The sequence below is a fragment of the Rhamphochromis sp. 'chilingali' genome, assembly GCF_963969265.1.
Source record: "Rhamphochromis sp. 'chilingali' genome assembly, chromosome: 2".
Lineage (NCBI taxonomy): Eukaryota > Metazoa > Chordata > Actinopteri > Cichliformes > Cichlidae > Rhamphochromis > Rhamphochromis sp. 'chilingali'.
Window position 1 is genome coordinate 29,642,081 of NC_137930.1, and position 13,088 is coordinate 29,655,168.

The 13,088-nt window shown below is 38.4% G+C and overlaps 1 protein-coding gene across 1 annotated transcript in view; it reads right to left on the bottom strand.

Moving 5' to 3' along the window:
- Positions 1-3,297: 3,297 nt before the first annotated feature.
- LOC308391591 (putative cytochrome P450 120) overlaps positions 3,298-13,088 on the bottom strand; it is a 30,243-nt gene continuing 20,452 nt past the window's right edge. Inside the window, exons 10-11 of the mRNA XM_080874244.1 lie at positions 12,355-12,442; positions 3,298-4,870 (exon numbers count right to left, since the gene is read on the bottom strand). Of these exons, the coding sequence (XP_080730370.1) occupies positions 4,709-4,870; positions 12,355-12,442 (250 nt within the window). The 3' untranslated portion in view covers positions 3,298-4,708. The remainder of the gene's footprint in view (positions 4,871-12,354; positions 12,443-13,088) is intronic.

Below are 13,088 nucleotides of genomic sequence, written 5' to 3' on the forward strand. Positions count from 1 at the left end.
AGCCCTCAAAACATCATTGAACTGAAGGAATTTTGCATGGGAGCAAATCAGAGACTGGTTGAATATTCCATCTGTAAATATTGAGTATACATATCAAGAAATGTCCAAATATGTCAAAAAAGCAAAAAGGTTTTCTACTGGACGTGCTAACTTTTTCTGCGTAGCTTGAACTAGTTAGATTACTTCTACACATGTTCAGCATAAAAGCTAAATATGAGCTTTTCCTCTTAATTAAAGAAAACATAATACAGGCACAATTTTAAATTCATACAGCTAAATCCTCTCATGAAGGCTTTCATTCTTTGAGCAACCTGAAACTACCACCTCAGTTTCTATCAGACACAGACTGGGATATTATATGAACAATTTTCTGTAATAAATGATGATCTACTTGTATCTGCTCCTGAGGCCTCCCAGGGTGAATTCGAGCGGCAGTGCAAGATTTAGCAGCAAAGGGAAGATAAATGAGACAATTAAACAGGGCTCGATGGCACCTCTGTGACTAAAGGCTTTTCCTTCCTGCCTGCTTAAGTACAGACAAACAATAGTAAGCAGCAAAGGACAGTGTGTCCAACACTGACGGGCACACACTTAGGTGTTTATGTGCATGAGAGTGTGACTTCTCAGGTTTGCTGTAGGAATTCAGTCAGCAAACAGGCAAAGACCTGTAGACACCTAACAACACTGTGGCTGTACTGAAACATATCATCAGTAATGTATCAATTGATAATTTCTTACACATAGTATTACTGTGACAGAGCTCAGTCTTATCATTTTGTACTGAAGAACATTTGTTATTTTTGAATTCATCCAGAAGTTTGTTTTCAGTCTTTTCAAATATTATAAATAAAGCACCGAGAAATTCTATACTGAACTGCTTCAAGGACTGCCTGGTCCTTGATGGTGCTGTTTTTTAAAAACCCTCACAGAAGTAAACTGTTTTCAAAGCTTTGCAGCTAAGCGGCAACCGGAGAGCAAACAAAGTCAATGTTTTTTTCTCAATTTTTAGCAATTAAAGTCCTTACTAATGGCACTGCATCTGACAGGCTAGTAAATATGTTAGTTTACCTATGAATGTGCAGCCTAGAATGTACTCTATCAACCGCTATCAGCTTCAGAGTGATGCTGCCACTTGATCACGTCTTCACTGCACAGAAAGCCAATTTACGACCCTGACTTTTTCTCTATAGATCCACACTGTTGTTGCAGCGTGTAGTTTGGCATTTTCTTGGTCCAATAAGCAATGCATTACCTGAAAAATACGCTGAACCATTTTTGGCACCTCCACAGACGTTCTTGTTATCTGTGGCATGTGCACTGATCCATCCCCGCACCTCTCAGATGTTGAGTTTTGAACTGTGATAGCTGAAAATGGGTGCTTTTGGATAATCTTTATGTATGTATTATCTTTGCAAGTGGCAACTTTTGCAAAAAAGCAAAAAACTTGTTCAGCCTTCTTCTACTCGAACTTTAGCATTTAGCTAACTCGGGCCTGTACAGTCTGAGATGTGAGATGTGTTTTTTGCAGTTTCTCTGAGTGTTGCATTGCCTGACCTTGGGGTGAATCTGCTGGGATGTCCACTCCTGGGAAGACTGGAAACTGTCGACGTAGAATGATGGACTTAAAAATGTATGGAAAAGGCTTAATAACCCTTCCCAGATTGATGGGCAGCAACAGTTTTTTCTCTGAGATCAATTATTTCTGAGATCATTGCTGATGTCTTTCCTTCTTGGCATTGTGCTATCAAATACCTGAATTCTCCATGTCTTTCATAGAGGTGCTGATGCTCAATTAATCACTTGCACTTGATTAGAGTCCTATGAAAGCAGTAAGGGGCTAATTCGTTTTTTCACACACTGCTTCTGTTTTTGGTTTCTGTTATTGAAATAATGACACTGGTAATGTGTCATGTGTTGTTAATTTTAGAACCTGCTAACGACCAGCTGATCTTTATTATGTCCTGTTACATAAAATCTTGGGATTGAAAGAGGGTATACTTTCTTTGTTACCATGTACTCAGTTGCAAGATGTTTCAACAAACCTTTTTTTTAAAATATTAAATGGCCTTCGAGCCTTTTAGTTTCTCTGTGCCAGCTTTAGTGAAATATTTTTGCAGCACCATATTCAAAATAAGAAAGAAAACTCTTAGTTTTGACATTGCTTATATTGCATTTCAATAAAATACTGAGTTTAAATGGTTCGCATATTTTCACATTCTCTTTAATTTCACACATCGGGTCAAATCTTATCATCTGACCATTTTATAATACATAACATGTCAGAGACAATGGAAACACTCTGTCTTTGGACAACAATAAGCCCTTAGTTTTAACTCTACAATCTGTGGATGTGATCTATCTGTTAGGACCTCCTTCACTCCAGTGTGCATGACAAACAGTGTACATTGTACTGCAAGATCCTTTCTACATAATGAACACTAGAGCTTTCACCTACTTCTGGATGAACTGAATGAACTTATCATTATCTAGCACATTCCTGAAAGTCACTCAATGCTGAATTCACAAAAACAGCTTAGAAGATCATTGTTTAAACTAGACCTAATTTTTAAATCACGTTTTAAAATATGATTATGTGGGCAACAAGACAGAGTGGTATGCAATAAAACTGCAGATATCTCAATAAGGCAAGTTAAAGGGTGCACAAAGGTTGAATGACGAGAGAATTTCACCAATTTATTTTTCAGGCTATGAACTTTTATTTCTGTACAGACGGAAACATCAAGAAAATGACAAGTCTCTCTAAGTATATTTTCTACCATAATGACGTAAATTTAAAATAAGCCAGTGAAAGAATCTTTAGACTAACTGAGCATACTAAACTGCTGGACTTAAACAGGGAGCATTTTACCCAGCGCACTTGAACACTTTAGTCTGCCAGTATCTCGACGGTGTTTTAAACTAGAAGCAGAAAGTGGACGGTTAAATGACGAGGAAAAAAAAGCTCCAATAAATAAAACAGAGCCATATGTCCTTATGCATAAGAGGATACACTCTAAGTCGCTTTTGCCTGTCATAAACTGCGAGTAGGAGCGTCAGCTAATGGACAAGTGCAGGCAGAAGAGTGAGTCATACCAGTCTGCTCACAAGAACCTCATTTTCTGCCAGATCCTGTGTGATGTATGTCTGCAAGTGTGCGCGTTAGAGAGAAACAGTGAAAAACACGGAGACGAGCAACATGCATGGCGGCAGCTTAGCCGAGTGCATGCGAGAGAGAGAGAGAGGAGTGCAGTAAAGAGAACAGTAGGTTTGTTGAGCAGCTCCCACAGGACAAGAACATCTTTCCGAGACGTGCTTTTAGCTGATTATGCAGACAGCGCAGCTTACATTCCACATGTTAGACAGCTTAGGTGTTACTTCACTGACAAATCTTTATTGGAACAAAACAAAACAAAAAAACAGAAAAAAGAGTGCTCTTGCAGCACCTCCAACACTTCATAAATTACAGCATTAATAACTTGTTTTTAAATTGGGACATTTTAACTGTATGTGTTTTTAATACACTTCAAAATGCTTTTAAAAATACTGGCCTGTAAACAGTCTTTTCCCTGTCACCATTTTTTGCTTGACGACCTCTTAGAACCATCCTGTGGAAAATCACTGCACAGTAAAACCTAAAATCTTGAGGTCAGAAAAATAAATACTAATATTTACTAATATAATGCATAAAAATACTACAAGAATTAAATTTTAAAGTTTTTTTCAGCCAATAAGATAACATTCAGATATTCAGAACATTGCATGAATCCTCTGTCAAACCTTACGATAACATAAAAACACTACTAAAGGCAAAATGCAAGTAACAACAAGGTATCTAAGTGATACAGCACAAGATGATGCATGTATACTTCAGCTGCACATTAATAAATATGACATTAAACTGATTCTTATAAATGTAGGAGGCACAGAATCGTTTCCATTTATGACTCAAATCATTCATGGTGCTTAAAATTCAGACGCGTGCTCTGAATTGCCTTCTGGCGTCATTTACATGGAATTCAGATGGCGTGCCAAGTGAACACTTTCAAAAATAACCAGGTTAGTGTGTGTATGTGTGCGCGTGTGAGACTTGCATACTAAAAGGAGGCAAGTCGGTATGACGAACTGTTGCTAAGCACTGTTGGTTGCTAGGTGGTGGTGGTGGGGGAGACAGGTTTGCAGTCAGTGATGGAATCTGAGGGTTTACCTCGATTTTCATCCGTGCACGTGTCCCCCCTGGATGGATTTTTATTTTTTGGAGCTTTTTCACATTCTGCTCTCATATATACAAACACATAAATGAGCACAAGGGAATTTTAAGCAAGAGGCAATGTTCATATAAAGATTTTCTCATCAAAAATCTGGTCAATGTTTTTAAAATGTTGCATATTACTCATTAAAAAAGGCAGAACACAAACATCCGTTTGGCAGTTTCAGAGTCAACAACTGAAGAATGACTCATTTATCTCGTCTCCCATTGCAGTCATCAAGGAAAGCTGCAGAATATCTGGCAGAGGAACAGACAGAGGGAAAACCAGCACTCTCTCCGGCTTTCCCCGGGATGATTACTGTATTATATACAGCGGGGGAAAGCCTCACAGTTTGCTGGCTTCCCTCGGCGTGTCTTAAGATATTCTCCAGCGTTTTCTGCACAGGCATGTGTGACTTTTAGTAGAGTTTTTAGGTGCATCATGGAGCATACTGTGCATCCCTAGCTGGTGTCACTTCTGCCAGATAGGGTGTGATCCCGCTGGGTAAAGGTGACGGTGGGGGGGTTGGCAGGGCGAGACACGGGCAGCCATTTGTACTCGAGGTTCTGCACTGGAGGGTCCAAACACCAGTCAAAGTTGTTTAACAGGTACACGCACGCTTCCTGGCAGCGAAACACAAAAATACTGTTTTCTGGTTGTGCTTGCTCCATTTTACATAAACGAAACTTATGTAGAGTGAAGAGCTACATGGGTGTAAGTGACAATTTTCTATTTTAAAGCCGAGCGAAAACAAAATGTTAAAACTGAAGGCACTTGGCAGACCTAGAGCATCCACCAACGCTGAATAAGTCTCCAACTTGCAAAGCTACAGCCTCCACATCACTTCAAGCCTGTTTTTGTGTGTTCCTTTCCAGGTTTGAAAATAGCAATGCAACAACTTTTACCAGGCAAGCTGTAATGGAACATTTGGTCCTTTAGACCTGGAATCAACAATGCTTACATTCAGACACAAAATCGTACAGTTAGAAACACATTTTCCTTTGAGCAACACAGAAATTTGCATAATTTGAGGAGAAGACCTTTATTTCATTCCATATCATTTCTCTCAGTGTCACTCCTTTGTATTCCCTTCTCTTTCACTCATTCAATATGTTGTTCTAGTCATCATTCTGTTTTATATATAACTATTATTCCATTCTATTACTCTATTTTAATATTTTCCAAATAACTCTATTCTATTTTGTTTAATTACTTTTTGTGCTATTTGTATTATTTTCTATTTTACTGTATTTCAATTTTCACTTCTGTTCAGTTCGTCTAGATTCTTTGCTTTCCCTCCAATACCCCATCATTCTATTGTATTATATTTGTTGTATTTATTCTATTCTATTTCATTACTTTCTATTTTATTATGTTTTTTCTACTGTGTTTCATAGCATTTCACATAATTCTATTCTCTTGTATTCAATTCTATTACTTTTTTCATGTAATTATATATATTCCTATTTTAATCTATTTTCTTCTATTCCACATAATTCTACATTCTATTCTATTATTGCCAGTCTATTATTCTATATTATCCTATATTATGAAGCATTACTTTCCATTCTCTATTCTATTTCATTTTCCCCATACATATACTATTCTATTCTATTTTATTCTAGTGAGAGCACTGAGAGCTCAGAACTGGTGATGTCATAGACAACACTCCTTACCGGCTTATCCTCAGCCATGGACCTGTCTAACCAACACATATTTCCCCTGCGTCTCTCCACTTTATGAATGAAGATTTTCCTTGTGAGGGGGAGGATGAATGAACGGGGAAGGATCAAGGGAGTAACGGAGAGGAGAGGAGAGGGAATGAAGGGAGAATTATGAGAGGGGGGTGGGTAGCGAGGACGACAGGGGGAAGGATGAAGTGAGGCGATGAGTCACATCTCTGACCTAGATCCCTGCAGTCTACTTTTTACTCTTGTCATGCCCTCATCCTTCTGTGTGTCTGTGTGTGTGTGTGTGTGTGTGTGTGTGTGCAAATGGTCACCTTGCTGAAAGCCAAGCAGATGTACTTTAATCTGCCAGTCTGATCTTTTCTGTAATTAAGCACGGTAAGAGACGTAATCAAACACATGCATCATTAAAGCAAAGCAGATAGCTCTGTTATAAATTTATCATAATTAACTATTTAAAGACAGGATTAACAACTTAAAAACTGAGATAAGGGAAGATTCTGTTTGAGCAGCAAAATAAAAGCAGTAAAAATATAGTGTACATTTGTGTTGTGAAGCAGCATCAAACACTGATTCAGTCCTCTCTAAACTAAGAGGCAACGCTGCTGATGGATGCCAGTCTGTATCATTTAATTTAGAATGTACTTAAAAATATCCAGTAAAGTCAAATAAAATAAATTTTATTAAAACTGTACACATCAAAAGTAGAATAATTTTTATAAATGTAAATTAAATATATAAAAGTGTAAATAGTAAAACAGGAAGAGAACACCTGTGCGATCTATTCCGAGCTCTACATCTATACAGCTTTAATAAACTACATCATTTCTTAAGCATCTGCATTTAACACTTTTTCATTTTTTTAAGTATCAGAGAGGTGGTAATTCTACTTTGTGTATTCACTACTGTGGCCAAATATATCGATATCTCCAGAGACAGAGACAAATCATGACAATCGTAAATAATCCAAAACAAGCAACTGATTATCTATGATGAGTAATCCAATTTGAAACAATAACTGTCCTGCTGAAGAGGGACAATAGCCGAACGAGGAGAGACATTAAACTGCTTTGAACTACACCTGAGCTCCACTCAATCACACCCAACATTTTCAGTGACTCATAAGTGTGAGTGCAGGGTTGAGTCATCCCTCACTGTTGCATTTTAGATAGCGTGCATTAACACCCCCATGTATCTTGCTGTTTTTACTGTTAAATAATCTGAGAACAAAAACATATAAATGATGTCTTAGTGCAGTGGTTCCCAATCTTTTTTTGCTGGGCCCCCTTTGTTTTACAAGAAAAATGTTTGCACATCCTCCAACCACACACACCCATATTTTGCTCCATTGCGGGGTTTTTTTCACACCTCAAACATTTAGTAAACAATTAAACAAATACAAGTAATCTGCAATAAATTACAGGTAGTAATAAAATAAACTACTAACTCTTTTAGGCTACGTCCGGACCTACACGGGTATTTTTGAAAATCACCGAAAATGGAGATTTTTTAAAACTCATTTTTTTGCTTTTACGTGTGGACGAGGAATACAGAGTTCGTCACGCAACATCAAAGGTATGTGCCTTTTTTCACGTCACGCTGTGCGCCCCGTTTACATGAGATGAATTGCAGAATGGCAGATAGAGACAAAATACTGTCAATCTTACTATCTTTAGGTTTTACACGCTTACATTTACACACGAAGTTACTGTCCCTCCATTTAGAAAGGCAGAGTCACGGTGTAATTATTTTACATGTAGTTTTTTTTTTTTCATGTGTAATAATATTCAACGTTGCTATCAATGCATTTTTCAAAAAATGCCTCTCTGTGCAAAATGGGTTTAAAAATATAAACAACTTTAGGATACTGTTAGTCCATGATTTGAACAGCCCAGCGCTGCTCGAGACACAGGGAAAACCAATTCTGCAGGGAGACCTACCTCGGCACTTGTGCAGGTGAAACCAAAGGGAAGACCTGCTTCACCATATTTTCTAGTCTTTGGCTTAGAATGAAGTTGGTTTGGAAGCATATTCAGCGATGCTTCATCTCCTGCTTTGCGTTTCTGTGGGCGCCCTGTGCTAGCAATGTCTTTCAGTGAAGAAAACAGGACAGCTCTTGACCTTGGGAGACTGCTGCCCACTGGCTAACAATAAAATGCAAAATATGAGCCCTGTCACCCATCCAAAGATTTTTCTTTTTTTCAGAAATGTGCTTGTTCTTTTAGATGTTTACTGGCAAAGTCTATTATTTTTGTTTGTTGGTTGGTTATAGACTTTGACAATGATGCACCTGCCTCCTCAAGAGCAGCGGTCCAAACCCCCGGGCCATGGATCGGTACTGGGCCGTGAGAGCTGAGGCTCGGGTGTGAAATTTATGGTTTTCATGTTTTTTACCATTAACTCGGTTTCCCTGGATCTTTTCCTGTGTTGCAGTTGTGTGTCTTATTTTGAAAGAAATATTTACGTGTTACCATTGCGACCAGAAAGCATTAAGGGGCAGAGAGGAGGATGTTACTCTTAATGTTGTTGGCACATTTCAGGAGGACGCTGCTAATAAAGTTACACAATTACACAGTGAATTCGCATTTATTATTATAGTTACAAAATACCACCGTTTTTGTCTTGGTGATATCATTTTATTTTGTTGTATTTATCCGCGACACCTTAAAGGCTGGCCCATGAAAATATTGTCTGACATTAAACTGGTCCATGGCACAAAAAGGTTGGGGACCGCTGCCCAAGAGGGTTCCTCACTTGGTGAGGTGTTGTGAAGCAGTTTTTCTCAACCATGAAAATAATTCTGTGATCATCCACATCAGTTGTCTTCTGTGGTCTTTCACTGAAGCAGTTTTTCTTTTTTGGTTTTTAGCCACTCCTGAAATTTTTGCTATCACTTTGATACGTTTGCTTTTCATCCTTTACTTGCATTCGATATATTTTTAGATTTTATATTGCCAGTACCAGCAAAAAGCTACCAAATGCAAGTTAAACAACTCCAAGGCTTAAATGTCCATGAAAATGCCGATCAGTCAATTGCACAATAAGTTTTCAGCCTCTGAAAATGGGCGATTATATCTATAAAGAATTTCCCCTAGGGATCAATAAAGTATTCTGATTCTGATTCTATAAAAATCGCTGTAATTCCTAAACAGTTAATGCAATACTTACTTTAAACCCCTTGAAATAAAGCTGAAAGCCTGCACATCAATAACATCCTGATTATTTAATTAAAAATAAACTGAGTAGGTGAACTAGTTTAACTAATTAGTTTTAGTAGATTTTAGTCTAAGTAGATTTATTAGCCAACTACATTTTGTACAGATATAGTTAAATACTAATCACACATATATGCTCTGCTTTTCCTGGGTGTGTGGGAGATATTCCTGTGTGTCCTTCATTGCGGTAATGTTAGCATCTGAGTACCTCTTTTGAGGAGGTTTAGAAAAAACTGAAACACCGTTCTAACAGTGCTCTGAGAATCCAGACTGAGTTATTACAGTCACACTAATATATGACAGAGCAATACAAGAACAAAAACGCTCCTTTACTTCAAAGTCTTGTACACAAGCAAGCGTTGTTGTCTTGTGAGCAAGGGGATTTTCTTTTCCTGAGGCATGCATGCATGCAGCTAGGCTTTTCATGCCCATCGAAACATTTAATTCATATTTATGAGTAATTTAACAGGACTCTTGTTTTGAAAAGAAACATTGTAATACATAAAAATTCATGGTGCTAACGTTATCAAATGACCTACTGGATAAAATCTGTAGCCATTTCAACCAAATCTTTGGCAAATATGCAGAAATAAGAAGCCTGCTTTCATCTACCACAGCCTAAAAACAAAGCTGGTCACAGATAAATCTGTAAATCATTGACAACTGAAAGTCTGTAATATTTCCTGGAAATCCACTGGCTCACAGTATTTGTTGTTGACTTGGTGTCACCACTTTGACTTTCCAGTGTCAAGCTGACAACACATACGCACACGTTTATTTACGTGCCCTCCTCTTTCTAGAAGGAATGCCCCCACATGGGAAATTAAATCTCTTTGCTTCCTGTTGTCACACCTGTAACACACCTGTCTTGTTCTCATGGCTGCGTGTGTATATGCGTGTGCCCAGTATATAGGCAACGGCAGCTATGGTGAATATGCCTTTGGGATTGTGAGGTGGTTAAAAGGGGACAGTCAGTGCCCGGATCTTTCCCTCTGGTATATCTAATAAACACACAGCCAGCCAAGCATTTCGTCATTCCCATGAGCAGTGCTCTATTTACTGAATGGTTGGGGGATGGTTTCCTTCTCTGACTGGTTTTTCCACTGTGTGTGTGGGCATGTGTGTTGGGGGGGTTGCACAGCCACAATCAGTTGAGCCGCAGCTGTCATCCACAGCTGGCTCGCTGTGAGCGTTTTTCCCAGTGCACTTCAGAGAAAGGTAAAGTAGTTGACCTGTTCTGCTAATGAAGCTCTGCTAACTCTGTGTTAAACTGTAGGCTATAAAAGAAAGATGCGGCCACCAGGTCTAAAAAACCCCCAAAACAATGAAGCCAATACAGAAGTGCTGCAAACCTGGACTCTAATGTCTAATGGCCAGCCGGGGGTTGAGTTCTTTGATTACCCAAGGAAAAAGGCCAGTTACATATCAGTCAATTACCTTTCTGCTCACATGGCATGCAATCTCAGTGGACTCTTTATTGGTAACTCTGTGGGCTCAATCACTGGTTTCACGTCTTAATATATATGTCATGATGTCTATGTTGTAACTTGTGGTCCTTGCTAGTATAGGGTTGGACCGTAGCCACAGTTTTTTGTTCTTAGCAGACAAAGTTCAATGTGTTGTGTGTTCAATACACATTAGTTGGAGCAAGTAGGTATTTAAGCTACTGCTACCTTTCTATCATCTTGAAGCAGTCTGGCCGGACTCTAGTCTTTTTTGGACGGTTCTCTATAAAACCTAGAGATGGTTGTGTGTGAAAATCCCAGCAGATCAGCAGTTTCTGGATTACTCAGACCAGCCCATCTGACGCCAACAACCTTACCACATTCAAAGTCACTTAAATCACCTTTCTTCCCCATTCTGATGCTCTGTCTGATCTAAGGAAGGTCATATTGACCATGTCCATACATTAATGAGTGTTTGAACAGGTATACCAAAATAAGTGGCCCCATGGTGTGGAGGTTTACACATTCGCTTAGCAAGCAATTCTCCTTTTGAATTGCGTCAGAAAGGAGATCCAACATAAAACTTTGCCAACTTTGCATGTGGAGCAACTTGCTGTGGTGACCCCTTGTCATTAAGGAGCAGCTTATCAAAGTAGCTTGATAAACTGCTATGCACAAGGTAGCATTATCCTCTGTTTCTCTGTTCTGACTCACACGTTTCATCTACGTTATATTTCCTCTAACTTTGAACAATAACAGCATCTGTCAGTTTACTAGCTTAAGCTATTACTGTAACCGCTACAAATAGCAACCTCTTTACAAATGACAGATATGGTTAGTTTAGACCCCCCTCCCCCATTTACATACACAATTAATTACAGTTAAAATAATATCTAAACATACAACAATAACTGAACCCTTTAATCACACTTAACACAGATGCAGTAAACAGGTTCACGCTTAGCTGTTTTTGCATTAAAGGATTGACATGAGAAGCTCGAATCAGATCTCAGTGCAGGAAAATTTAGTAAAGATGCTGTTATAGGTGCCGTATCTCTGTGGTTTGCATAACGTTTTAACGCATATGGCCTACATATTCCCCAAAAAACCCCAAACAAGACACTGAATTTTTGTTTGACTGCGGCAAACACAAATATCTTTTTAAGAGGATTATGAAGTTTCTATTTTTACATTTAATGATAACTCTTTAACTAATTTAACTAAACGTTTAAGACTTGTTTACACGACATCTAGAAATTATATTGCTGATGTTCAGCATCCGGAGTGTGAAAATCTAAATTAAGAACTTCTTGTCAATTCTTTTTTGAAAGATATTAGTTTTGTTAGTCAAATTATTGGGGACAACTACAGACAACCTAACTGGATGCCTCAGTCTCACATCAGTAATATTTCACTCAACTGAGACCTTACTTCACATCTGATCAGCTGCATCGCTTGCTTCGTCTCTAAAGAGGATAAATCCATTGCAAGTAAACTTTCCATCGACTTTTCAGCCGATTTCCCTCCACATGTAACCCAGAAGCCCAAAATATAAAATGCAGAGCTGAGGCTCAGAGACCACAAATCTTTCAACAAGCCATTAAATGCACCAGAGTCTCAGAGAGGAAGTAAAAAAAAAACCCCAAACCCCCCCAGAACCCACATAAAAAACCTTTTATGTTAAAGAAGTCACTTTTACAGTGATAATTAAAGAGTGTGTGTCGATGTATTCTTTGTCACGCTTGTGTGTGAAGGTCACCTTCAGAAAGACGTTGGTAAGTTTAGCTCCGATGCAGCTCCTGGGCCCGTTGCCAAAGGAACACAGGAAGTGCTCATGGCCTTCGTTCCTGCATATGCAAAACACAAGAGCTACAATTAAATTTTGCATAGGGTAGACAAATCAGAGATGCAAAAATCAATCAATAATCTATCTTGAACAGACTTCACAAACGTCAATCAAAAGGTATATCTTGAAAAAATGATTTTAAAAAAAGATGCACGTTATGCAAACTTATCCCAAATGGTATTTGAGGTTGTTTAAAAAAAATAGCTATTTAAAGTTGTGTTTCATCCATGAGAAATTCACAGCATGGCATATGACCATATTTAAATCTGATATAGACCAACCAGAGATGTATCTTGTAGATTTTTTTGTCAATACAAAGTATTTTTTAAGTTAGTTGTTCAAACTAAAACACCCTGACTGTTTTTTTCAGGTCATTGTTTCACTTTATGTTTCACTTTACTAATGACAAAAAAAAGGGCACTAAGAGAAAGCAGGTCTCCCACCAAAGCCAATTCTCTCATCTCTCACTTTTAAAGACAATGAACTGCAGCTTCTCTGTGGGCTCTTCTTTTGCCCACACTCCACCTCTGCACCAAGTTTTATGGCTTTGTAGTTGTTTGTCTATCTGATAGAAATGCTGACAAATGGCACCAATCGCTTGCCTCCATCTCAGCTCTTGGCTGGGTGAAGAAAAAATGTGTACAAAG